Here is a 27,092-nt window from a genome sequence, read left to right as displayed (position 1 = left end):
AATGTTATCGATGCAGTTAACTCTTGTAGCTTTTGCAGCGCTCTCTATTTTGCTTTTGCTCTCTCATACAGGCTCCTACGTTTGCGGGATTTGTGGGAAGAAATACAAGTACTACAACTGCTTTCAAACACATGTCCGTGCACACAGAGGTAAGGAAGGCCTACCCTGAAACACTAAGGCTTCTTTGTGTGGCGACATGGGAATTGTTTGATACACTACATGATCAAAGGTATGCGGACACCTGCTCGTCGTACAGCTCATTCTAAAATCATGGGCATTAATATGGAGTTGGTCCCTCCCCCCCCCCTTGGCTGCTATAACAGCCTCCACTCTTCTGGGAAGGTTTTCCACCTGATGTTGTAACATTGCTGCAGGGTCTTGCTTTCCTTCAGCCACAAGAGCATTGGTGAGGTCAGGTACTGATGTTGGGTGATTAGACCTGGCTCGGAGTTGGCATTCCAATTCATCCCAAAGGGTTTTGGTGGGGTTGAGGTCAGAGCTCTGTGCCGGCCAGTCAAGTTCTTCCACATTGATCTCAACAAACCATTTCTGTATGGCTCTTGCTTTGTGCACAGGGGCATTGTCATGCTGAAACAAGAAAGGGTGTGAGATTTTCAAAACCTCCCAACGAGTTTCTAGCCAGATGGAGGGTATTTTTTTGCTCCCCACGTCACCGTGAAAATTTGTTTTAACTTTTGATGTCATTGGGTAGAACCATTTTACTTTTATATTTTGTTCTACAAAACATAGAACTGTGGGGATTTCCCATATTTAGACACTGGTATGGTGAAGTTAAAATGGTGGAGTTGCCCTCTAACTTGTCAGCTGCATTCATCTGCTAATACTTTTCAAGTAGTCCCTACTTTCCTTTCTGAATCCATTATCTTTCATGTGATCAATGCCAAATGTTGTGTGTGTGTGTGTGAGAGATCTGAGTGAGTCAAGCTGTTAAGCGTTGGTGCCACGCCAACAGCAGATCTCTTATGCATGTGCCTGTCTATCTCTCCCCCCCCCCCCCCCCCCGCAGAGTCCGACAGCATGCCAGGAGAGGGGGCACCACCAACTCCCAACAGTGAGTACACGAATGTGTATGCACACTAGGGTTGTGAACGTTTAAATGAAATTGAATAGTTAACGTTAATAAAAAATCCCTAACCGAAAAACCATGTCGTCGTCCCCACAAAATGTTAATCACAGTGCAGTTATCATAAAGGTCCTCACAAATGGGGAAAAAATAACAAGTAGGCTTGGGCGGTATACCGAGGTATTTGGAAATAGCCATGGGTATGTTTTTCTATACCATTTAAAACAAGTTTTTCTAAGATTTCAATACATTTTAATATTTATAGCTACTTTTTAAGTTAATACCTGCAGTCAACTTGTGCATACACTAGGAGAAAGCAGATTGCGTTTATCTACCCCAAAAAAAGGGTGCGTTTTTCATTATTTTACATTATGAAGCTTACTGTAGTTCCCCAGAACAGTTGAGCCAGTCACGTGTGTGTTTGTAAATAACACAATGGGAGAAAGCAGGAGCAGGTGTGTCCAGCTGTGTAGTGTTTTTATTTTTTTAATATCTATTTTTTATTAATAGAGTGATCAGGGACGTGCAGCTATAGTTTTTCTTCAAAGAAAATGCATTAGTGCAACACATTCGGCAAAAAATAGCATCATTTTCATCCGATGACAATAAAGTGCAACGCTGTTTGGCTGGCAGCCACACGTAAATTCTTAATGAATTAGCAAGGTCTTGTTTATCATAGAAAGAATGTAGCCAGCTACATTTCCTTAAAGTTAATCTTGCATTTTACCGGTGAAAAGTAGGCTGGCTACACATCAGTCAGTGCTGTCTGCTGATAGATTACGCATTTGTGAGTTTAGAAGTGCAACTGAACAATGAATTGAGTCTGATTCCGAGTAGAAATTACAATGAGAAGCATTTTACATCTGCTTTTACAAAACGCAGCAATATATTTCTTGGTTGGTCTTTTTTCTTTTTTTTTGTGAAAAATGCGAAATTCTGCATTAACACGACCCCTAAATTTAACTTGCTAGTTAATTATGAGTAAGTGGCTGAAATAATGTGATTGCATCATATTGTCTTAGCTTTCTGCTGTGTTTTAGAAGTCAAAGCCCTTTGGATGAGTTATTTGTACAGCTGCCTCTCTTGATTTCTTTTCCTCTCTGTTCTCGACCCCCTCAGTCTGCTCCTCCCTCCTCTTCGCAGAGCAGGCAGGCCCATTGCCTTAGCACAGCATTCCCCAAACATTTGTGTTTTTGCCCTTGCATTACACAAGTGATTTTTAAATAATCAACTAATCAGCAAGCTTTGATTATTTGAATCAGTTGTGTAGTGCTAGGACAAAAACGGTCCCCAGGACCGAGTTTGGGAAACGCTATTCTAGCGAAAAAGAAAGATGCCCAGGGTCCCTGCTCATTTGCGTGAATGTGCCTTAGGCATGCTGCAAGGAGGCATGAGGACTGCAGATGTGGCCAGGGCAATAAATTGCAATGTCCGTACTGTGAGACACCTAAGACAGCGCTACAGGACGGACAGCTGATCGTCCTCGCAGTGGAAGACCACGTGTAACAACACCTGCACAGGATTGGTACATCCGATCATCACACCTGCGAGACAGATACAGGATGGCCAACTGTCCGAGTTACACCAGGAAAGCACAATCCCTCCATCAGTGCTCAGACTGTCCGCAGTAGGCTGAGAGATGGTGGACTGAGGGCTTGTATTCCTGTTGTCCTCACCAGACCTGCCTTACATCACCGGCAACAACGTTGCCTATGGGCACAAACCCACCGTCGCTGGACCAGAACGGACTGGGAAAAAGTGCTCTTCACTGATGAGTCGTGGTTTTGTCTCACCAGGGGTGATGGTCGGATTCACGTTTATCGTCGAAGGAATGAGCTTTTCTCCGAGGCCTGTACTCTGGAGCAGGATCGATTTGGAGGTGGAGGGTCTGTCATGGCGTGGTGTGTCACAGCATCATCAGACTGATCTTGTTGTCATTGCAGGCAATCTCAACTTTGTGCGTTACAGGGAAGACGCCCTCTTCCCTCATGTGGTACCCTTCCTGCAGGCTCATCCTGACATGACCCTCCAGCATGACAATGCCATCACGCACAGAACGAGCAGTATGGTTGATTTCCTGCAAGACAGAAATGTCAGTGTTCTGCCATGGTCAGCGAAGAGCCCGGATCTCAATCCAATTGAGCACGTCTGGGACCTGTTGGATCAGAGGGTGAGGGCCATTTCCCTCCAGAAATGTCCGGGAACTTGCAGTTGCCTTGGTGGAAGAGTGGAGTAACATCTCACAGCAAGAACTGGCAAATCTGGTGCAGTCCACGAGGAGGATATGCACTGCAGTACTTAATGCAGCTGGTGGCCACACCAGATACTGACTTTTGATTTTGACCCCCCCCCCTGTTCAGGGACACATTCCATTTCTGTTAGTCACATGTCTGTGGAACTTGTTCAATTTGTCTCAGTTGTTGACTCTTGTTATGTTCATACAAATATTTACACGTGTTAAGTTTGCTGAAAATAAACGCAGTTGACAGTGAGGACGTTTCTTTTTTTGCTGAGTTTATGTATACATATACGTGTGTGTGTGTGTATAACTTCATGAGCTGTATTATCGGTCTTTGCAATTTCTTTATTTTCATTTGCGCTTGTTAGAATATTTTGCTAGCAGCCTCTATTGAAATTTGCTCTTACTTGGTAGCTAATTTTGGTAGCATTCTGGTAATAGATGCCCAATGTTTTTTGTTTTTTGTTTTTTTTGGTGCCCCCTTTTGTACTAAGCTGGTAATGACGTATATCCCGGTATGAGAGAAGGACAGTATGATGAATTGAAAATCTGCATACCGCCCAGCCTTAATACCTAACGCAACAATTGCTGTAAGGTTAGTAAGAGAGGATATGCATCTTTAAAATTCTATAAGCACATTGTCATTAACAGTTGGAAAAAAGTGTTAATTACAGAAATGATTATAGTTGGCATACTTGAGTTGCGACGTAATTTTCTAATTGAAGGACTGCAAGTGCCATTTGAGCCGCGACTCACTACTGAAACACGTGCGTCTTTCTCATCAAAAACTCTTCACCATTTACTCCTGTTTCAACACAGTGTTATTCCCTTTTTATAATGGGAGTTGAGACATACAGTTTAACAGCATTAGGAAGCTAAAATCCTTCCATTTTTAACCAGTAGATGCCTGTATTTTTTTATTTTTTTTTGCCTTGTATTTGATTTGTGAGCTTTATACTTGGTGGATTGGCTTTTGTTAAACATGAAACAAAGTATGTCCCTAGACTGATAAATCTGTCGTGATTTGGCAAGGAATGCAGTGGTCGTATTGAATGAGACTCGTAACTGAGGGAAAAGAGAATGTAGGGAGAAGAGCTGTGATCACTTGGCTAGGTTTCTTTTTTGTTGTGAGTTGCTAATGCACATAAAAAATGGAAGGAACACTAAAGTCAATGTGAATTAAGGGTTGGCTTTGGGACAAAATTTCAGCTGTATGTTCAGGCAGCCACAAAGCAGATTCCAGATGCTTAAGCCTACTTACTGTATGACTGACAACTTCATTGTCCCTTACACTTCAGCTCCACTATAAGTGTTGTGTTGCTTTGCCATCAGCATTGTCAATCGTCGTAGGGGTGTTGAGGGTGCTGCAGCACCCCCTGAAAATCAACAAAATTATATAAATGCTCAAAATATTGAAAAAATGTATTTATGTATATCGGGTCCGGGTGAAAAAGCACCAGGTCCATTTCGGAACAGGTCCATTTCGGAAGGCCTTTACTGTTTGCACCTTCATCCTTCGATTTACACCAGAGATCTATATATAATGATGAGATGCTTATGTCTCCGCCCTAACAAGGGGAGTCATTGTTCCAAAGGTGGGAAGGCAGGCGACAAGCTTATGTCCAAAATAAACCCATAGAAACACATTGGGCTTGTTTTGGACAGATTTTGGCAAGAGTGAAACCTCTTCCTCTCTGTTAAAACACAGACACACACACACAACAAGCCCCTGCCACTCACAACAAAGTTGAGATCACTTCTTCACCTCTGACAAGCGGTTTCAGCTCGCTATTTGCATTGTAGGTTTGGTCCAACAGAATGGGTCACATGGACACAAACACAGACATTATTTTACTGTAATAGAGAAGTTACCTTTTCGAACCGTACCCTTTTTATTGGGTCTCAACTCCTTAAATTGCTCGCAGAGCTGACACTACTATAACAGTAGTATCAATCAACATTGATTCTGTAAAATCAATGCTCAGTTTGTCTTGTGCCCATTGCGGTACCACGTACCGCTAGCAGCATTTTAGTAAAGGATTCTTATACTTGCTGTCTAGTCTGTTTTTATAAATGAGCAATAAGCATAAACCATTTTATATAAGGAGTTGGCAACTCATTCTCATTCTGAGAAATAAGGTAGCTAAGCCACTTGATTTCAACATCTGAACAAAGTGGACAGGCCAGCATGCTGTTCAAACAGTTGGAGACGGACAGAAGGGTGTGCAAATAGATCCAAGTTGGCTAAACTTGAAATATGAAGGTTAGCTGGCTACTCACTAGCTCGTGGGCTTGTGCTTGAAAGATTGTTTGAGACCTGTGCTCATTTTCTATAATGCCTTCTATAAAACGTTTGTCATTATTAGTGAATGTGCACTATGCATGGTTCTGGTTGAATTTGTAACAAAAGGTAATTTTCGTAGACCGACTTGAAAGCCAGATCGGTGATCATTGCAAAAATCAGGTTAAACTACTGTATTGTGATTAAAAATATATATATTATGAGTGGGTCTTATGGTTGTGGAAGGCTTATATTCACCCTATATAATGTCACAAGCCCTGAATTCAATAGATTATTCCTGACTGTTTGAAATGTAGTGTATTTGACCTTTTAATGGTACAGTAAAGCTTATTTAGAGGGAACATTACAAAAAAATCAACATATGTATTATGAATCGCCCATAAGTTTGGGGGGGGGGGGGGGAATAGGCCATATCATCCAGCCCTATCCACAACACCATCTTAATAGTTTTCCCAGTAAGACATAGGGCTGGGAATTGCAAGAGACCTCCTGATGCAATATTATCATGATATTTTGGTGCCGATACATACAGAATGGCAATACCTATCATATCACAATTTATCAGGTACAAGAGAGAGCAATAATAAATGCTGGGAGTCATGGTAATAAGTGCTGAAAGCATTTTGTCTCACCATTAAAAAAAAAAAATGTTTTTAAGAAGATTGAGTCTTAAGCTATAAGATGAGAAATACTGAAGTCTTGGCGCAGGTACAGCCAACTAGCGCTAGTTAATATTAATTACCTGGCAATTTAAACCTTTTTGAGAATCTGTACTTTGAGTCATAGACCCAATATGTTGTCAAAAATACTGCAATACTCAACTGTGTTGATTCCATCCCTAGTAAGAGAATAGGTCACATCTAAAAACAATAGTTCATATTCTTCCTGTACAAAATGCCAACACTACAAGCAAGCAAAGTCGATGGACCCATAACACAGCAAACCATCCACTGATTTTTATACCTTATTGAGTGATATGAAACAAATCGGTGCTGTGCGCTAGGCTATGACCAGCGGGATGTGATGTCATTGAATGCCAGTGTGCCACAGACCAGACAATGCGATCTCTGTGTATCCGAATGCAGATAGCTTCCGCTACTCCTGTGACATCTGCGGGAAGAAGTACAAATACTACAGCTGCTTCCAGGAGCACCGCGACCTGCACGCTGTGGACGGTAACTGACTACCTACCCTCTTCTCATTTACTCTCCATTATTGCATTCCTACTAGGCCTTTTCTATTCTTTGTCTGTTTGGATTCGAATGGTAGCTTGTTCTGCCTTAGACCTGGCACTGCAGTCGGCATTCCAATTAATCCCAAAGGTGTTCGATGGGGTTGAGGTCAGCTCTTTGGAGGCCAGTCATGTTCTTCCATACAGATATCGACAAACCATTACTGTATGGACCTCGCTTTGTAAACGGGGGCATTCTCATGCTGAAACGGGAAAGAGCCTTCCACAACGTTGGAAGCACAGAATCGTCTAGAATGTCATTGTATGCTGAACCCTTAAGATGTTCCTTCAATAGAACTAAGGTGTGGGGGAAACCATGGTGTAGCCCGAGCCATGAAAAGCAGCCCCAGGTCATTATTCCTCCTTCACTAAACTTTACAGTTGGCACTATGTGTTGTGGCAGGTAGCGTTCTCCTGGCATCTGCCAAACCCAGATTTGTCCGTCGGACTGCCAGATGGTGAAGCGTGATTCGTCAATCCAGAGAACGCGTTTCCACTGCCCCAGAGTCCCCTGGCGGCAAGCTTTACACCACTACAGCCGACGCTTAGCATTGCGATCTTAGGCTTGTGTGTGGCTGCTCGTCCATGGAAACCCATTTCATGAAGGTCCCGATGAACAGTTCTTGTGCTGACATTGCTTCCAGAGGCAGTTTGGAACTCGGTAGAGAGTGTTGCAACTTTATTTTTTTATTTTTTCTTTTACCTTTATTTCACTAGGCAAATCAGTTAAGAACAAATTCTTATTTACATTGACAGCCTACTGGGGAACAGTGAGAACTGCCTTGTTCAGGGGCAGAATGACAGATTTTGCCTTGTCAGCTTGGGGATTCGATCCAGCAACCTTTCGGTTACTGGCCCAATGCTCTAACCTGTCACCCCTTACAGTTGACCGGGGCAGCTCTAACAGGGCAGAAATTTGATAAACCGACTTGTTGGAAAGGTGGCATCCTATGTAGGTCCCATGTTGAAAGTGACTGAGCTCTTCAGTAAGGCCATTCTACTGCCAATGTTTGTCTATGGAGATTGCATGGCTGTATGCTCGATTTATACATCTGTCTGCAACGGTGTTGCTGAAAAAGCCAAATACACTAATTTGAAGGTTTTCCAGACCCTAGTGGATTGGCTGTTAATACCTAGCACTGCCTAGCCTGCTTCCTAGCATCTACCTGATGGCGACGCTAACGTGGCTATCCAAATTATCTTGTTATGGAAATGTACTGTACACCATACCAAACGCGTGCATCCGCAAATTGATTTTGTTCCCCCCCACACCAAACGCGATCACAACACGCAGGTTGAAATATCAAAATAAACTCTGAGCCAATTATATTAATTTGGAGACGGGATGAAAAGCATTGAACTTTTATGGCAATTTAGCTAGCTAGCTTGCAGTTGCTAGCTAATTTGTCCTATTTAGCTAGATAGCTTTGTTACTAGCTAATTTGTCCTGGGATATAAACATTGAGTTATTTTACCAGAAATGCATAAGGTCCTCTACTCCGACAATTAATCCACACATAAAACGGTCAGCCGAATCGTTTCTAGTCATCGCTCCTCCTTCCAGGCTTTTTCTTCTTTGGACTTTATATGACGATTGGCAACTTTCATAATAAGGTGTATTACCACAACCGATCTCAAGTTCATCTATCAATCACCCACGTGGGTATGACCAATGAGATGGCATGTGGGTATATGCTTCCAAAAGCCAATAAGGAGTGGGAGAGGCAGGACTTGCATTGCGTTCTGCGTCACAAATAAAAGCAACTTCTATTTTAGCGCTTGGCAACGCAGACGCTTGTTGGTCCGCGCGAGCAGTTTGGGTGCCATGATTGAATAACATGTGTACATTTATTTTGTAACGCTCGCGCATGCGACGTGAGCGGTGTGGTCAGCATGTAAGCATAAGTATCATTGTTGCCCTAAAAACAGACTTAATTAACTTCCACTATCATGATTACTGCTGTTTTAAATAAAGTAACCTCTGTCAATTAACTTGACATCTTTCTCTCCGTATATCTTTGTCGCCCCCCTTTCACCCCAGACCCATACGAGCAGGTTGTTCTAGGACCTGTGGAAGACGTCAAGGAGGAGGAGCCAGTGGAACCCTTCCAGAAAGTAGGACCAAGTAAGGCTGCACTGTATGCTGGTCTACTGTTGCTTGGCAGATTAGGGGTTTGCGATTGGGCACATTGTACTTTGCTTTATATACACTACTGTTCAAAAGTTTGGGGTCACTTAGAAATGTCCTTGTTTTCCATGAAAACATACATTAAATGAGTTGCAAAATGAATAGGAAATATAGTGAAGACGTTGACAAGATTATAAATAATGATTTTTAATTAAAATATGAATTGTGTCCTTTTAAACGTTGCTTTCGTCAAAGAATCCTCCATTTGCAGCAATTACAGCCTTGCAAACCTTTGGCATTCTAATCTGAAGAGATTTCACCCCATGCTTCCTGAAGCACCTCCCACAAGTTGGATTGGCTTGATGGGCACTTCTTATGTACCATACGGTCAAGCTGCTCCCACAACGGCTCAATAGGGTTGAGATCCGGTGACTGTGCTGGCCATTCCATTATAGACAGAATAGCAGCTGACTGCTTCTTCCCTAAATAGTTCTTGCGTAGTTTAGAGCTGTGCTTTGGGTCATTGTCCTGTTGTAGGAGGAAATTGGCTGCAATTAAGCGCTGTCCACAGGGTATGGCATGGTGTTGAAAAATGGCGTGATGGCCTTCCTTCTTCAAGATCCCTTTTACCCTGTACAGATCTCCCACTTTACCACCACCAAAGCATCCCCAGACTGTCACATTGCCTCCACTATGCTTGACAGATGGTGTCATAGCACTCCTCCAGCATCTTCATTTTTTTCTGCGTCTCACGAATGTTCTTCTTTGTGATCCGAACATCTCAAACTTAGATTTGTCTGTCCATAACACTTTTTTCCAATCTTCCTCTGTCCAGTGTCTGTGTTCTTTTGCACATCTTAATCTTTTATTTTTATTGGCCAGTCTGAGATATGGCTTTTTCTTTTCAACTCTGCCTAGAAGGCCAGCATCCCGGAGTCGGCTCTTCACTGTTGACGTTGAGACTGGTGTTTTGCGGGTACTATTTAATGAGGCTGCCAGTTGAGGACTTGTGAGGCATCTGTTTCTCAAACTAGACACTCTAATGTACTTGTCCTCTTGCTCAGTTGTGCACCGGGGCCTACCACGCTCTCTATTCTGGTTAGAGACAGTTTGCACTGTTCTGTGATGGGAGTAGTACACAGCATTGTACGAGATCTTCAGTTTCTCTGTAATTTCTCACATGGAATAGCCTTCATTCTCAGAACAAGAATAGAATGACGAGTTTCAGAAGAAAGTTCTTTGTTTCTGGCCATTTTGAGCCTGTAATCAAACCCACAAATGCTGATGCTCCAGATACTCAACTAGTCTAAAGAAGGTCAGTTTTATTGCTTCTTTAATCAGAATGACAGTTTTCAGCTGTGCTAACATAATTGCAAAAGGGTTTTCTAATGATCAATTAGCCTTTTTAAAATGATAAACTTGGATTAGCTAACACAACGTGCCATTGGAACACAGGAGTGATGGTTGCTGATATAATTGGCCTCTGTACGCCTATGTAGATATTCCATAAAATAATCTGTCGTTTCCAGCTACAATAGTCATTTACAACATTAACAATGTCTACACTGTGTTTCTGATCAATTTGATGTTATTTTAATGGGCAAAAAATGTGCTTTTAAAAAAAAAAGGACATTTCTAGGTGACCCCAAACTTTTGAAAGGTTGTGTGTGTGTTTTTTATATATATATATATATATATATATATGAGATATAACACACAGTGGTTCTTCCTATAAAAGTTGTCGTACTGCTTGCAGGCTGCTGCAAAATTCTATGTTATGTTATTTAAGTGTCAGCTATTGTTGCCATTAATGGTAGTTAGTGATAGTTTGCCCACCAGAGGGCATCTTTGAGAAGCTAAGTTATTGAAATGACATGGAGCTGATGGCCTAAGAGTCAAAGGGGGCCTTGAATAGCACAGACTATATGGGATAGATTTTTTTGGATTGGATCATTTGATGAATATTATGTTTTTTCTATTCCAAGAAAACAAATGCATTTCTTACTGTAGCTGTTTTAGCGTAACTTATTTGCAGCAAGGCCTACTTAAATAGACAGTACATCAATCAATCATTCATTCATTTGTGCATGTCATCACACAGCATACAAGTCATCCATGTCTTTAAATACAGTCAAGCATTTTAGTTATAAAACTAAATAACAAAGGGAGCCTTGATTCATTTTACAATCACAGCTAAAGTGATTTAATTAAGGGTTTCAGTTAGGAAAATATGGTGCTGTACAACGTGACCGGTCGGAGTAGGCCTAGGCTATTAAGTGACTTTGTGAAGAACAAAATAATCCTTACATTTCCACATAAAAATCTGATTTTTAAAGACCAGTCCCCATGCTCTGTCATTCAGTGATTTTATTCCCATAGTAATTTGTTATGGATCCATCCAGATGTGGTTAGAAAACAGTGCATTTGGTGGGCTATGCAAAAGAGATGGGAGAATTGACATGCCTCGCAAACATTCATTAATACTGTACATTTAAAGTCCCTAAACTCGGCAAGAGTCTATTGTCCTGCTGAGAGCTCACAGGTGTGCCTGGAATGGATTGTGACTCAATCTTGTTCCTCGCCCTCTTCAACGTGTAATTCTCCGCCTGGCACTCCGCCAATGCCGCCTGGCTCTCCGCCAATGCATCAGCTGTAGCCCGTATCGCTGCCCTCAGAGAATTTCTCTTTTTGTAGATTAATTCATTTTATTAATATTATGGTGTTTCTATTCCATGAAAAACCTTTCTTATTGTAGCCGATGTAGGCCTAGGAAAATATGGCGCTGTTCAGTGACATTTATTCCCTATTGTCCTGCTGATAGTTGAAATAAACATCTGCATTTTGAAAGAGTATTTTTATAATTTTATTAACGATGGCATGAAGATGTTGATGAACAAATACTGTACAGTATATGCTTTATCCAACATTTTGCAGTTGCATGAGGTTTGGAGTTAGAAATGTAAAACTTTAGAGTACTTAATACATTGCAAGATTTTTTCCCCACACCTAGCTGAGCTATTAGCCTATCCTTTTGTAGAAGTATGAAGTCTTTTGTCCTGCTAATAGCCCATCATGGAATCGTTGTTTGCAGAATTCACAGCTTGCTACGCTTGTGAAAAACAAAATGCCTCCAGCTGTCCATCACTACTGTAAATAAAAACACAGCATCTACAGTGGTATATATATATATATATATATATATATATATATATATATATATATATATATATATATATATATATATATATATATATAATGGAATTCGATAAAAAGGTTAACGCACATCATTTTCAATTTTATACTAACAAGTGGTTGCCATGGTGAATAATCCAATAATAATTGGTATGACACGGTTCTCGGAACTCATTATGAGGCGGATTCTAAATGAAAATACTTGCAGATCAATAAAATGTCTCTGTAGATCTAATTAAATTGAGGATTGGAGGATTCTAAATTAATATCTAAGGGGCATTTTTCATTAGGGCAAATCTGGTATGTGATATTGAAATGTAAAACCTTAGAGAATATCTAAGGGGCTTTTATATAATTATAATGCAGGAATAATAATCATAATAATCCCAGAACTCATTAAGTGGCTACTATCTTCAATATAATCATTAATTCGGAAGGTTAAACCCATAGGTTTTAGACCTGCAGTAGGTTATAATAACCCCTGCCTTCTGGGAATGTTAAATCCAAAAGTTATGGGTGGAGTTAGAATTTTGGCTGTTAGAAGTATTAAAATCAAACAATGTCAGCCTTTTTTAAATGCTTTATTATCCAAATGTTTTTAAAGTGGGTGTGGGTGACGGAGAGAAACAAAATGGTGCAGCTTGAGGCCATGAGGTGGAGAGTGATGCGGGTGCTGGATATAAAATTAGTATAAAAAAATAAGGAAAAATAAAGCTTGCAACACTCATCTGATTATTCATTATGAATAGGATTTATTTTGTTTACATTCTTCATTGTAACCACAATGTCACAAATAATTGAACACACACATGAGCAGATTAATTTGGTCAAAACATTATTAAAGACTATCAGAAAGAATGTTGGTACTTATGTATTTTGATCCAAAGCCATGAATGAGTGAGTCACTCACTGACAAATCCTCACTGGACTCTTTCATTGCGTTTCTTCATCACATCAGCAAAGAAGGGCTGTTTCAGAAACTCCCTTTTATATATTTATTTTATTTAACTAGGCAAGTCAGTTAAGAACAAATTATTTTCAATGACGACCTAGGAACAGTGGGTTAACTGCCTTGTTCAGGGGCAGAACGACCCATTTTTACCTTGTCAGCTTTGGGATTTGAACTCGCAACCTTTCGGTTGCTAGCCCAACGCTCTAACCACTAGGCTACCCTACCTAGAGGGGCTATCACTCGTTCACACTGGTAAATAAAGCCAGTTTGTTATTTAGAATGATTTTTTTCTGTTTTTAGAGGAAGAGAAACCAAAACCTTTTTTTTTTCCGAAAATCAAGGGTTTTTCTTTATTTTGACTGTTTTCTACATTGTGGAGTAATAGTGAAGACATCAACTGTGAAATAACACATATGGAATCATGTAGTAACCAAAAAAGTGTTAACCTCTCTAGGGGAGGTGGGACGAAATCGTCCCACACTATTCAACAGCCAGTGACAAATCAGAGTGCCAAATTTAAAACCACAAAATGTCATAATTCAAAGTTCTCAAACATAGGACTATTTTACACCATTTTATAGATACACTTCTCCTGAATCGAACCACGTTGTCCGATTTCCAAAAGGCTTTACAGCGAAAGCAAAACATTAGATTATGTTAGGAGAGTACATAGACACAAAAAAAACACACAGCCATTTCCAAGCAACTAGCATGCATCACAAATACCCAAAACACAGCTAAATGCAGCACTAACCTTTGATCTTCATCAGATGACACTCCTAGGACATTGTTATACAATACATGCATGTTTTGTTCAATCAAGTTCATATTTATATCAAAAACAGCTTTTTACATTAGCATGTGATGTTCAGAACTAGCATACCCACTGCAAACTTCCGGTGAATTTACTAAATTACTCACGATAAACGTTGACAGAATACATAACAATTATTTTAAGAATTATAGATACAGAACTCCTTTATGCAATCGCTATGTCCGATTTTAAAATAGCTTTTCGGCGAAAGCACATTTTGCAATATTCTGAGTACATAGCACGGCTAGCTAATTTGACACCCACCAAGTTTGGGACAACCTAAACTCAGAATTACTATTAGAAAAATTGGATTACCTTTGCTGTTCTTCGTCAGAATGCACTCCCAGGGCTTCTACTTCAACAACAAATGTTGTTTTGGTTCCAAATAATCCATAGTTATATCCAAATACTGCCGTTTTGTTCGTGCGTTCAGGTCACTATCCGAAGGGTAACGCGCGAGCGCATTTCGTGACAAAAAATATTCCATTACCGTACTTCGAAGCATGTCAAACGCTGTTTAAAATCAATTTTTATGCTACTTTTCTCGTAAAATAGCGATAATATTCCAACCGGGCAACGATGTATTCATTCAGAGAGAGAAATAAAAACATGGAGAAGTCTCGTGAACGCGCATCTCAGTCTCACTGTCCCCAGGCTGACCACTCACAAACAGAGCTGTTGTACTTTGCCCAGAGACAGCAGACACCCCATTCCACTTTCTGGCGGCTTTAGAGAGCCAATGGGAGCCTTAGAAAGTGTCACGTTACAGCACAGATGCTGTATTTTCGATAGAGATGCAACAGAAGGACAACAAATTGTCAGACAGGGCACTTCCTGTATGGAATCTTCTCAGGTTTTGGCCTGCCATATGAGTTCTGTTATACTCACAGACACCATTCAAACAGTTTTAGAAACTTTAGAGTGTTTTCGTTCCAAATCTACTAATTATATGCATATTCTAGTTTCTGGGCAGGAGTAGTAACCAGATTAAATCGGGTACTTTTTTTTTATCCGGCCGTGAAAATACTGCCCCCTATACCACAACAGGTTAAACAAATTCTAGATTCTTCGAAGTAGCCACCTTGCCTTGACGATAGCTTTGCACACTCTTGGCATTTTCTCATCCAGCTTCACCTGGAATGCTTTTCCAATAGTCTTGAAGGAGTTCCCACATATGCTGAGCACTTGTTTGCTGCTTTTCCTTCAGTCTGCGGTCCAAATCATCCCAAACCATCACAATTGGGTTGAGGTTGAGTGATTGTGGAGGCCAGGTCATCTGATGCAGCACTTCATCACTCTCCTTCTTGGTCAAATAGCCCTTACACAGCCTGGAGGTGTGTTGGGTCATTGTCCTGTTGAAAACAAATGATACTCCCGCTAAGTGCAAACCAGATGGGATGATGTATTGCTGCAGAATGCTTTGATAGCCATGTTGGTTAAATGTGCCTTGAATTCTAAATAAATCAGTGTCACCAGAAAAGCACCATCACACCACCACTTCCATGCTTCACGGTGGGTACCACACATGTGGAGATCATCCATTCACCTACTCTTCATCTAACAAAGACACAGCGGTTGGAACCAAATTTGGACTCATCAGACCAAAAGACAGATTTCCACCAGATTAATGTCCATTGCTCATGTTTCTTGGCCCAAGCATGTCTCTTCTTCGTGTCCTTTTTATTAGTGGTTTCTTTGCAGCAATTCGACCATGAAGGCCTGATTCACGCCGTCTCCTCTGAACAGTTAATGTGTCTGTTACTTGAATTCTGACGCATTTATTTGGGCTGCGCTTTGAGGCTGGTACCTCTAATGAACTTATCCTCTGCAGCAAAGGTAACGCTGGGCCTTCCTTTCCTGTGGCGGTCCTCGTGAGAGCCAGTTTCGTCATAGGCGCTTGATGGTTTTTGCGACTGCACTTGAAGAAACTTTCAGTTCTTAATTTTCCGGATTGACTGACCTTCATGTCTTAAAGTAATGATGGACTGCCGTTTTTGTCTTTGCTTATTTGAGCTGTTCTTGCCATAATATGGACTTGGTCTTTTACCAAATAGGGCTATCTTCTGTATACCACCCACACAATGTCACAACACAACTGATTGGCTCAAATGCATTAAGAAGGAAAGAAATTCCACAAATGTACTTTTAACAAGGCACACCTGTTAATTGAAATGCATTCCAGTTGACTACCTCATGAAGCTGGTTGAGAGAATGCCAAGAGTGAGCCTGTCATCAAGGCAAAGGGTGGTTACTTTGAAGAATCTCAAATATAAAATATATTTTGAGAATTTAACACTTTTTGGGGGGGGTTACTACATGATTCAATGTCTTATTTCATAGTTTTGATGTCTTCACTATTCTACAATATAGAAAATAGTCAACAACAAAAAAGTGAAATCCTTGAATGAGTAGGTGTCAACTTTTGACTGGTACTGTATATTTTATTTATATTCAAAGTAGTTTTTTTATATCTGAACTCCTACTTTTGCAATGTGTTATTAAGGCAATGTTTTTAGTTTTGTCCTCATTTAAATCTTTACCTCGTACTTGCAATGTATTTTGCTCTCAGGATAGGTGTTATTAGTACATATAATTTATGACAGTAATAACATATTATTTAGATGTCTATCAATATCCCAACTACTGAAAACTAAGGAAACCATTTCAGTGAACCAAGGATGCTACTCTTACCATTGCAGAATGAGATTTTATATATTTATCGCATGCAAATGTGATATTTTAGGTAACCACTTTTCTCATTGTCCCCCACAGAAACGGGAAGCTACGAGTGTGAGTTCTGTGGGAAGCAGTACAAGTACTTTAACCCATACCAGGAGCATGTGGCTCTTCACCAACCAATGAGTAAGTAATCTCACAGGTGTACAAAAGGGACTAGTCGTCTGTTGTAGTCTATAACCTCCCTCTCTTACCTATCAAACTCACCAGCGTCCTCAAATCACTTGTGTTGTCATTGGTTCATGTAAAATAATGAACCACTATTTAATTGATGATAATGACAGAACTATCTTCCCACAGATTTCTCCTTTGATAATATGAAGTCGCCGCGATCACGTGGAAGTGTGGATGGAAACATGGACGTCAGCAAATACAGTGCCACTAAATTAGAAACAGGTATGGAGAACTGACCTGGGATCTGTGCTTAAGCAGCTCTCGCACTCTCACAACTGAGACTTTTGCAATCACTGTGTGTGAAAGAATACAGTATAATGTATACCACATAAAGATGTAAACTTTTAGACCATCAAATAGACTTGCAAATTTACCCAAATCGTGGGTAGGTTCAATCAAACCCCATAAACCGTTAGCTGTAACATCATTTGACATCACTGTAAACCCGCGGAACTATTCCCCTCACCCCCACCTATTGGTAGCTGGGTAAAAAAAAAAAGCTGACATTCAATATTTCTTTGAACATGAAGTTATTAATACTTTCTGAAGGCACTGTATCTAAACTTGTAGTATTCATGGTCAAATGACCAGGGCCCACATTGATTTTATTAGCCACTCTCACTGTGATGTCATATTAAAAACGTCAAACATTTCTCTTTGCCCCTTGGCAGAATGAGTAGAATTGCATGAAATTAGTTATACAATTGCAAAATCTTCTCTCTGCCCCATGGCAGAATGTGTAGAATGGCAGCGAACTTGCATTTAAACTAACTGCAACATTTTTTCTCTCTCCGCTGTTAAGAGGGGGGCTGCTAAAATGTTTTGCTGGAAAGGTGGGTTGGGGTGGGGCACTGCAGCCCCTCATGAGGAGTTCACATTTATTGTAGTCCCCATCCCTGCCATAAACCAAGGCTACAATCTCCTGCCAAAGATGATTTGGCTTTGCTTTGTCTGCTGTGATCTGAAACGCTGCCTTCGCGCCTCTTATCTATCATATCGCTCACCTGATCAGTTCCTATCTCTCTCACCTGATCAGTTCCTATCTCTCTCCACTGAGCAGTTTGTCTATAGAGAGCTATTCAAAGCTTGGCAATCTCTCCTAGTGCACAAATGTGGGTCAAAAGAGAGTGGAGAGTACTCGGACCCATATTTAAACGCTATGGGTGAATATTGATTTTATTTAAAAAAATTGTGATGGAAAGGGAGTGAATCATCCCAAGGACATGATAGAATTCAATACACAGAGTACAGTGGTCATTTCGCTATGGATTAGTATTGTGTAGGCTTCGGAAATCATCTATTGCGTCAATATCCCCTACTATTGTATGATATGTATCCACCTGCTTTTCACCCATGTGTTGTCAGTTACTCAAAAAATACAGTAGGTCTGCACTCAGGTATTTTTTGTGTATGTGGACTAACTGGTTCTACGCACCAGGTAGGAAACGTTTCGGGTGCGCGCCATGGTTTTCCTTTTTCCTTGTCAAACAATGTTTGAACTATCTTTCACAGACAGTTCCTTTAGTCGGAAAATGGAGAGCAAAACTCAGTCCAGCCTGGTGGACACCAACAGTTCCCAGAACTCAAGCGGTAAGCACTGAGGCACTTCTCATAAGCTGTGTGCCTATGTGTTTTATGAATGTCTCTCTGCACAGATGTGTTCTTACTGAGACCTGGGTAGAACACTGTGGTAGATGGAGAGTGAATCAGACAGGAGTGTGAGTGTTGCTTTTGTGTCCAAGTATATAACCACATTCAAATTGAGGCCTTAGTTTGATTCTCTACCCCGCTCCCTGAAGTACACACTCATTTTCTCCCCCTTGTTGATAAAAAAAAGAATTGATTGGCTAAGAAATATGGGGTAACATTCTCTAGTCAATGCTTACATCAATCGAAGGCTTTTAACTCCACAAGGGGAGGAGAACAAGTGCACACTCTGAAATTGGTGACAAGTAGGGAATCCTATCAAAAAATCCATGCAGTGTCTGTGATGTCACTTTCTCACACTCTCCCTCAGGTACTCCAAGCCCCCTGGTGGCCGGTTCGTTCCCTGCATCACAGAGTGAGTCCACCTCTCTCGCTGCCTGCCTGAACACAAATGTGACCATTTCACCCTCTCCGTGTTGTTTATTTTGACCATAATGAGATGCAGCTACTGCCACTGATATTTTCCTACTCACTTGTCATTTCTTATCAGTCTCCCTGTTAATTTGGGCTTGTCACAATTGCACCTCCATTTCGTCAATGTTTGTGACCCTGTAGTAGTTGATGGGAAGGTTTGGATTTAGGCATGTTACTCCATGGTGAATTGGAAGAGACTAGGTTGGCATAACTGTTTTTTTAGTGTTGTCGTGGCAGCAGATGACTTATACTTTACTTCAGCTGGCCATAATGCTTCTGTGCCCTTCAGCAATAACCTGTTACTGTTGACAACAAGCCAGTTGGGAAATGTCATGAAAAAGGTATTCAATTAAGCAAGCAATCAAATTATGTTTATTTATTTACATCTTTTTGCAAATGCATTAGTCACAAAGTGCTTCACAACAATCCGGGCCTACAGCCCCCAAAACCCCAAAGACAAGGCGACAGTGGCAGAGACCAAGTCTCTAGGTAGGAAGACTCAATCACTCTTCAATGGCATAGATAGATGATATTAAGTAGGTTTAACATGTGTTTTATATGTGATAAAATTAAACATCTTGTCACAGTGGCCTAGATCTTGCACCACTCAGGGGATAGACTGGGCAGGTCCACAGTGGATGTGCTCTTGTTACAATACGGGAACCCTTTTTTCTGGGCCTTGTGTTTCTAGAACCCTACACATGTGGCGCCTGTGGCATCCCGTTCCAGTTCTACAACAACCTGCTGGAGCACATGCAGTCCCACGCTGGTGAGTTACCTGCACCTCGAGGGATAGATACAGCACCAGACTGGCTGTACCCCCAAAGTGTAACACTAAAGTGTAACACTATCAGTCAAATGGGTTGGAGAGGGGCTTTTACTTCAGCTGGCCATAATGCAGAAGTGGAAATGTACTGTTGTAATGGCTGAATACTTCAGATACTGTATTTCCAACTATTGGAATTGTTTATTCCTTTGCACAAAGCTCAGCCAAATAGGTGGCCGAAATAGCTGCTGTACATCGCACTCCAAGCTAAAACGTACACATTTCTAGGAGAGAGAAGGGATATTTTCATCTACACTTTGATTTTTGCATTTTCTAATTTCATTTTTTGCATATTAAATTGAGTATGCTCTTTGTGTTACAACCATTTCACCCCTGTTGTTTTATAATGTGTAGCCACTATTAGAGGCTACCTGTTCGCTAGTGGTCGTTTCCTAACCCTATGTAACTATCTGTTAACTTTCGAGCTAGTAGCCAATAGCCAACCCTCTGGTTATTAGCTTTTAGCTTAATCCATTGTAGCTTGTTGCTAGCTGGCCCATTAAAAAATGAGTTAACCCTTTAGCCAACCTCATGTTATTATTAGCAATTAACTAACTTGTAGCTAGTAGCTGTTGACCTTCTCTATCACAGTATGCTAACCCTCTATCCCCCCAGCGGATAATGAGAACCACACCAAAGGGGGGTCTCCAAAGACATCACCGGGCCCAGCCTCACAGGACCAACTGTGGAGGTCCCCCCAGCCCCAGCATCAGGCCCAAGCTCAAATAGTTCAAGTCCAGATACAGGCTCAGCCCCAGCCTACACAGAGAAACCACTACACCAACCGTGAGTAGGCTACTATTCATCATCCCTGTCATAGTCATGCTGCTTAGAAATGAACACACTTAGGCCACACTGCCTATGAATACACACACTCAAACTCGTTCTCTCTCTACCTCATTCCCCATATTTTCCATCTATTTTTCTATTTCTCCTTCCATCTCCTTTCACTCTCTCCTCCTCTCCTATGCCTCTCTCTATCCACAGAGAACAGTGGTGGACTACCGGAGAAGGAAAGGCAGCAGGTGGCCGAGCGTCTCCTCAGGGTGATGTGTACAGACCTGGGCGTGCTCAACATGCTCAACAGCAAGGACTTCCTGAAGCTGGCCCAGACTCTGGTGGACACGGGCGCCCGCCACGGTGCCTACTCCACACGCGAAGCCCTGGGCAACATGAGCTCGCTGGCCCTGCGCCAGCTTCCCCGCATGTACAACCAGATCAAGGTGAAGGTGACCTGCGCCCTGGGCTCCAACTCCTCACTGGGCATTGCTGTCACCTGCCACTCCCAGACAGTGGGGCCTGACGCCTGCCTAGTGCTAACAGCCTACCAGGTAGAGGGGTCCAGGCTCAAGCGCTATGTTCTAGGTGTCAAGGAGGCAGACCTGAGGGAGGGACCCGAGCAGGTACACCAGTGGACCCAGAACGTGCTGTCGGAGTTCGTCATGTCGGACATCCGCACGGTGTATGTGACTGAGCCGAGAGTGTCTGCAGTGGGGGTGGGGGGCTCACCGCTGGGTGGAGGCGGGCGGGGGAGGGTCTGTCTGCGATGCGCCGGGTGCTCACTGGGTGTAGTGGTCCAGGCGGTGCTGGGGAAGCGCAGCCTGCAGGCGCGGGGTCTCCACGAATTGACTGAGCTGCTGGCTGCCTGCCGTGACATTGCTGCCTCCACCAGCCTCTCGTTACGTGACGACTCCACCAGCGCCACTATGGACGAGGGCACGTCTAACCCCTCCGCTCCCCCCAGGCCTAGCCCCACCCCTCCCTGCTGGGACCGCACGGCTGAGGCCCTGCTTCAGGTGCATGCCCACTTTGAGCAGATCTGCGAGGCGTACGGGAGGAGCAAGGCCACAGCTTCCACGCTGCAGGGCCTCAACAAACACCTGCTGGGGACCCTGGCCTGCCTGCTGGCCCCTCTACGCCTGGCCGCCCTGGAGCTCAGCAGTCAGAGGAGGCCCACCCTGCAGCAGGTGCTACCTGTCTACCTGCGACTGGAGAAACTGTTCACCTCCAAGGCTGGGGAGGTGGGAACCGCCAGCAAGCTCTGCCACTACTTCTTGGAAGCCCTGAAGGAGAACTTTAAGGTGGAGAAAGCCCACCAGGTAGCCATGGTCCTGGATCCTCAGCTGAAGCTGCGTCCCGTCCCAGCCTACCAGCATGAGGAGATCATCGCCCGTGCCTGCGAGATGGCCACAGACCCCCACGATGGGGGGCAAGCCACCGGCGGGGGTTCTGGAGGTGAGGATGTGGATGGACCCTCAACACCCAAACGGCTTCGAGTGAACGTCCCCGGGGGCGGAGTGAACGCCAGAGCGGTAGTAGCCATGTCGTCGGAGGCATCGTCAGATGAAAGCCAGACCCAGGTGAGACAGGAGGTTTTCCAGTATCTGGCTGAACCGCTCCTCCAGGGCACCACCCCAGACCTCTTCCACTACTGGAGCACCGCGGTGGGTGACCGCTTCCCCAGACTGGCACGCCTAGCACTGTGGCTGCTGGCCGTGCCCGCCGTGGGCATCCGCAGTGAGTGTGTGAGCGTGTGTGAGCAGAGCCTGGCCATGAAGAGGAGACAGCAGCTCACCACTGAGGAGATGAACAAACTCATCTTCCTGCGCTCCAACATGGCCTGAACGTTAGTCTTACCACCAACGCTGACCTAACCATGACCTCTCCACCAATGACTACAGACCATCTACAGAGGGATAGGGGAACACTGAGGGGCCATATTTGTGAACTTTTGCTTAGACCCAAGGTTTATACATGTAGTCTAAAATATCTAGCTGTTAGTGTTTCTCATAGGCCAACCTGGCACAATTAGCTATGATGCTGAGGACAACCAGCTGAGCACATTAAATCCTGTAAAAGATTCTGTATCGGCCTATTCAAGTCATTGACATAGTTGGACGTGATCCAGCTCATTTTCACGAAAGCGTCCTTACCAGAAGTCCACCGGCAAGTTAGTAACTAGCTAGTTCACAGTGTAGAGTGTCTAGTTGCTGACAATTGTCACAACTTGCGGCGTAGGTTCGAATCCCCCATGGGATGTTTTATTTTATCAAACACCTGGACTGGTTGGATACTGTTCAAGAAAATGAGGAATAGGGGGATCTTCTCAAGATGCTGATCTGGTTAGTGCCAAATGCAACAACCAATAATTATCAGCAGTTGAATGGCTTAAAATTCCTAGGATAAATGTCAAGTATGGTAAGGGTGTTGCATATGGTGCTAGCTAGTAACCTCTATTATTCGTTGAGCCTTAAAGATCTCTCTCTGTCTTTCGCTGAATCACTTCTAGCCTAGTCTCGTCCACCAGCCGGCTCTGCTTCTGTCGAACAGTCTGGTTTCACAGCGCCTCAGAATGAGACTTGACTGGAAGTCTATGGCAGTAGCGGATGAAACAAGCACTGGTTTTAATTGACTGGTCTCTTTCCATCACCATCTAAACGTTAGATCCTCCCCCCTACATAGTGCACTTCAAAGCATGAGCAGCGCAACTAATTTAAACAAGGAAGTGAGTTCAGAAAATCTGAAAGTATGCATCTTATAAATGGTTTTCACATATAAAAGGTATATGCCCGAACTCCGAATCAACTGGGCTTCCCAGAAGTAATATGGTCAATGTGATTACATTTTATATTGATATTTTTCAATGTCCAATGTAATACAGCTGTAGCGGCCCACTCGCTCTACATCGACATATAATTAATTTAGCAGACATTCTTATCCACAGTGACTTAGAGTACTGGGTGCATACATTTGTATACTTTTTTTTCATACTGGTCCCCCGTGGGACTCGAACCCCCAGTCCTGGCATTGCAAGTGCCATTCTCTACCAACCGAGCTACATGGGGACCACAGGACCTCTCCCTCCTCGATTTTAACCACACACTTTTCAAGTCCCACTTTATTGCACTGTGTTACCAGGCGAGGTTACTTCTGACCTTAGACATCATAGTCAACATCATGCCTTCACATTATCAAATTGCCTTCTTTTCACCGTTTCATCCATGGCTTAAAGTTGTCTGACTGTAGTAACTACTTGAAGGACTAAGCTAGGCATACATTAGACAACAATACAAATCTTTACGTCGTTGGCGCACTCACATTATGCAAATTGTCAGCATAATCTTGTCACCCTGATGTCTGCGACAGGTGTGCTCACATTACACCAGTTTGCTTCTCATGTCTAGACCCCTCCCTGTCCTGCTATTTCCAGATGTGTCATGGCCACCTCCTACGTTGCTCTGCTACAGCCACATAGGAGGACAAGTTGCAAGTCACATTGTAGCACCCCCCTCACTACACAAGATACGACTGAACATTTTGGGCAGAAAAATAACCGGGACCTAGAATGTGGATCGGGAAAGTGTAAAACCCATAATCGCACTTATTTCACCCAATCACATTATGCGACCTACGACATCTTGGTCAGAGCTTACGACATCACGATTTACCTGCGATTGTAGTGGATCCCAAATCGTGGCAAAATATCAGTTTATAATTGTATGATGTATGGTCAGCTTGAGGCGAGCGTGGCCTCCGGTGGTGTATGGCCTGGCCTCAGATTCGTTCTGGACAATGTTGCAATTAGACTCCACTGTGTTAGAGTGACTATACTGAATGACTTGACAGTTGGGGTGGGTATGTTTGGGATCTCGTTGGCCTGATTGCCCCTGGCTTGTTAGTGGCATCTTTCTACTTTTTCAATGTGGTGTCTTTCAGTCTGGTCCTCAATTGTCTTTAGCCATGTTGTTTTTAGACCGTCTTCCACTACACCAAACATCACGTGTCTTTATGTACTATGTCATTTTCTCATATTTATTAGTCTTTCTTAGACTTCATTTGTTGTTTGTAATTTTTACATCAAAGATAGACCCATGTGTTAATTTATCCAAAAGCAAATAGTCCAAAGAAACTTACTGGTGTGGCTGTTACGGTTTCATGCTTTTTAATTAATGCACTGGATTTGTTTATGATTTCGATTGAAGGATTAAATGTTTTGGCAATGTATGTTCATCCTTCCCCGCACTTGAATTTTGTCTGTCCTCCGTTCAGAGAGACATTTTCTAATTTAGGAGTTGTGTGTGTGAAATCGTTGTTGCCTTTGTACAAACTTGCACAAATTAGTTGGAATGTGCATAACATCTCAAATGGCTTGACCAATACTATATTGGAAGTGAGTGTCACACACCGAGGTACAGCTTGATAACCTTCCCATTCAGTATAGATAGTTCAGACTTTCCTCTGTCCAAAGCAATGGTGTGCTTTTTTTACCTCAAGTTCTATGACTGAAGGACATGCAGTAAAGGCTCTGGTCTGTCCGACATGATGATTTTTGGATCTGTCCAATATAATCAAATAGTAAGTGTAGCATATAGATAATGGAACTGAAATTGATGTTTTAGTTTAAGTGGTCTTTTTTTTTTTTTTTGCAACCGTTGTGAAGGGATTTTACCTGTAGATCTTAAATTAGGATTTCAAGCAAAAAATGATCCTGAACATGCAGTCAGTCGTTGATGTCGGTATCTCCAATACTACTACTACGATTGCCTCATATGCTTTCTTTGGTAAGATTAGAATTATTACAAGATATGCATGTAATCAATATTAGAGTACTATTCTATGCTATCATATAAGCCAGTGTGTTTCTTCTAAGACGGAACAGTTTCAGGGGGTTAGAAGTTGCTCCTAGACACAGATCTAAGATCTGCTTAACCTCCCCAAATCCTAGCTTTAAACCTAAGGGGCAGAGGCACAAAACTGACTTTAGCTCAGTCTAGGGGCAACTTTGTCGTACTCCTTTCAGGGGTGGCAGTATGTAAATACAAGAGAACTGCTGTTTTATTCCACTAGAGGGAGCAAGTGTTGCAGAAATGGGGAGCGCCGTTGATAACACCATACCTCTTTTTATAAACTAGCATTTCAAAGGTTTTGATACACACAACTCAAGCTAAATACTGTTATAGAGAACTAAATTCAAACTTAAAATAATTTAAAAAATTGCTGCTAACCTATGGCTTCACAGAAACACAGGTCGCAATCTTTTTCCATTGGGTGTGTTGAAAGAAGATGCAAATGTTAACTGTAAATACAAGATGGCTAACATGAATAGTCTTTCCCTCTTGTTCAGAATTTTTGATGCTCAATTGGAATTGAGAATACTGTTGTTTTATGGAGACTTGTCATTCTTTGTTCTTTTTATACTCTGCTGGGCTGCAAAAAAAATATTTCAAGTTTCTTATTTTGATTCCATAATTTGTCTTTTTATCACGCTTTGGCAAATAGTTTTGTTCCGTTTTTGTGGATTTGAGTTGTCTTATCGGTAGGCTTAATTTATACTTTTGTAGTGACACTATTTTTATACTACTGATAGGATCAAGAGTTTTTTGTCAGACGTGACAGCGCTGTACAATGTTCTGAAATACATTACCCACTGTAGTATGTGCTGTGTGAATAAACTGGCTGAAATGAACATCATCAGCCTCTGGCTGTGCTCTTATGTGCAGTGTCCATGCATTGAGTGGAGTGTGTGTGTAAGACAGAAAGGGCTCTTAACATATAGACCAAGTTAGTTAGCCCCTCCATTCAGATATGAACATGATGAGAGACTGGTGGCTGCTTTTCAGTGGCATAGAAAGAGAGGGCTCCCACATGGAGAGGGAGAGCAAGGCCTTACACAGTGGCTGAGTGAGAGACTGAGGGGGCGAATAGGCCTTACATAAAGGCAGAGTGAGAGAGAAGACTCACATGCAAGGAGAAAGAGAGCGAGGCCTTACAGAGAGGCTGGTTGGTTGGAGGTGCGTGCGAGGGTTCCCCGGGGGCCACTGGTGAGAGGGGGAGTGTGTGTCTCGGCCTGCTGTCTTTCCTCCTCCCTTCGCACCCGGGTCACTGAGCCCCTGAGGCACTGCACACTGCAGCCATGCAGAAACACCCGTGCTGGTTTCCAAGGTTACTTCCACCACAAGCCTACCCGCGAAAGCTAATTCACAGCACATGCGCCCATCTTGGTCACCCCTTCTCCCTCCCCGCCACACTGCTGAAGGTGAGTTTTTCCACACCGTTTAACCACAGTTGGATGTTTGCTTAAAGCACAAGTGTTGGGGAAACTCATTTTAAGTCATTTAGAAAGAAAAGGGGTGGAGAAAAAAACTACCCACCACTCATAAGACAATTATGTCCCATTATGTGCTAGTGAGAGAAGTTGTTGCAGATCAGCTCTTTCTAGGGGTAGTATCCAAGTACAGATAACTGCCAAAATAAAGGAACACCGTTCTTCCATGAGAAATTCAATAATTTGGT

At 42.5% G+C, this 27,092-nt stretch overlaps 1 protein-coding gene across 3 annotated transcripts in view; it reads left to right on the top strand.

The window, feature by feature from the left end:
* LOC115159545 (zinc finger protein 618) overlaps nt 1-26,270 on the top strand; it is a 39,540-nt gene extending 13,270 nt beyond the window's left edge. The window contains exons 4-15 of one of the 3 annotated variants that reach the window (XM_029709363.1): nt 72-149; nt 1,028-1,072; nt 6,711-6,800; nt 8,898-8,981; nt 16,715-16,804; nt 16,979-17,074; nt 18,365-18,442; nt 18,870-18,914; nt 19,379-19,462; nt 19,665-19,742; nt 20,415-20,585; nt 20,787-26,270. In XM_029709363.1, the coding sequence (XP_029565223.1) occupies nt 72-149; nt 1,028-1,072; nt 6,711-6,800; nt 8,898-8,981; nt 16,715-16,804; nt 16,979-17,074; nt 18,365-18,442; nt 18,870-18,914; nt 19,379-19,462; nt 19,665-19,742; nt 20,415-20,585; nt 20,787-22,423 (2,576 nt within the window). In that variant the 3' untranslated portion in view covers nt 22,424-26,270. The remainder of the gene's footprint in view (nt 1-71; nt 150-1,027; nt 1,073-6,710; nt 6,801-8,897; nt 8,982-16,714; nt 16,805-16,978; nt 17,075-18,364; nt 18,443-18,869; nt 18,915-19,378; nt 19,463-19,664; nt 19,743-20,414; nt 20,586-20,786) is intronic. The other 2 variants (XM_029709365.1, XM_029709366.1) reach the window with 2 other exon arrangements.
* The last annotated feature ends 822 nt before the right edge of the window (nt 26,271-27,092 follow it).

Source organism: Salmo trutta, chromosome 23 (genome assembly GCF_901001165.1).
Source record: "Salmo trutta chromosome 23, fSalTru1.1, whole genome shotgun sequence".
NCBI classification, from domain to species: domain Eukaryota; kingdom Metazoa; phylum Chordata; class Actinopteri; order Salmoniformes; family Salmonidae; genus Salmo; species Salmo trutta.
This window is presented reverse-complemented; position numbering and strand designations above follow the sequence as displayed.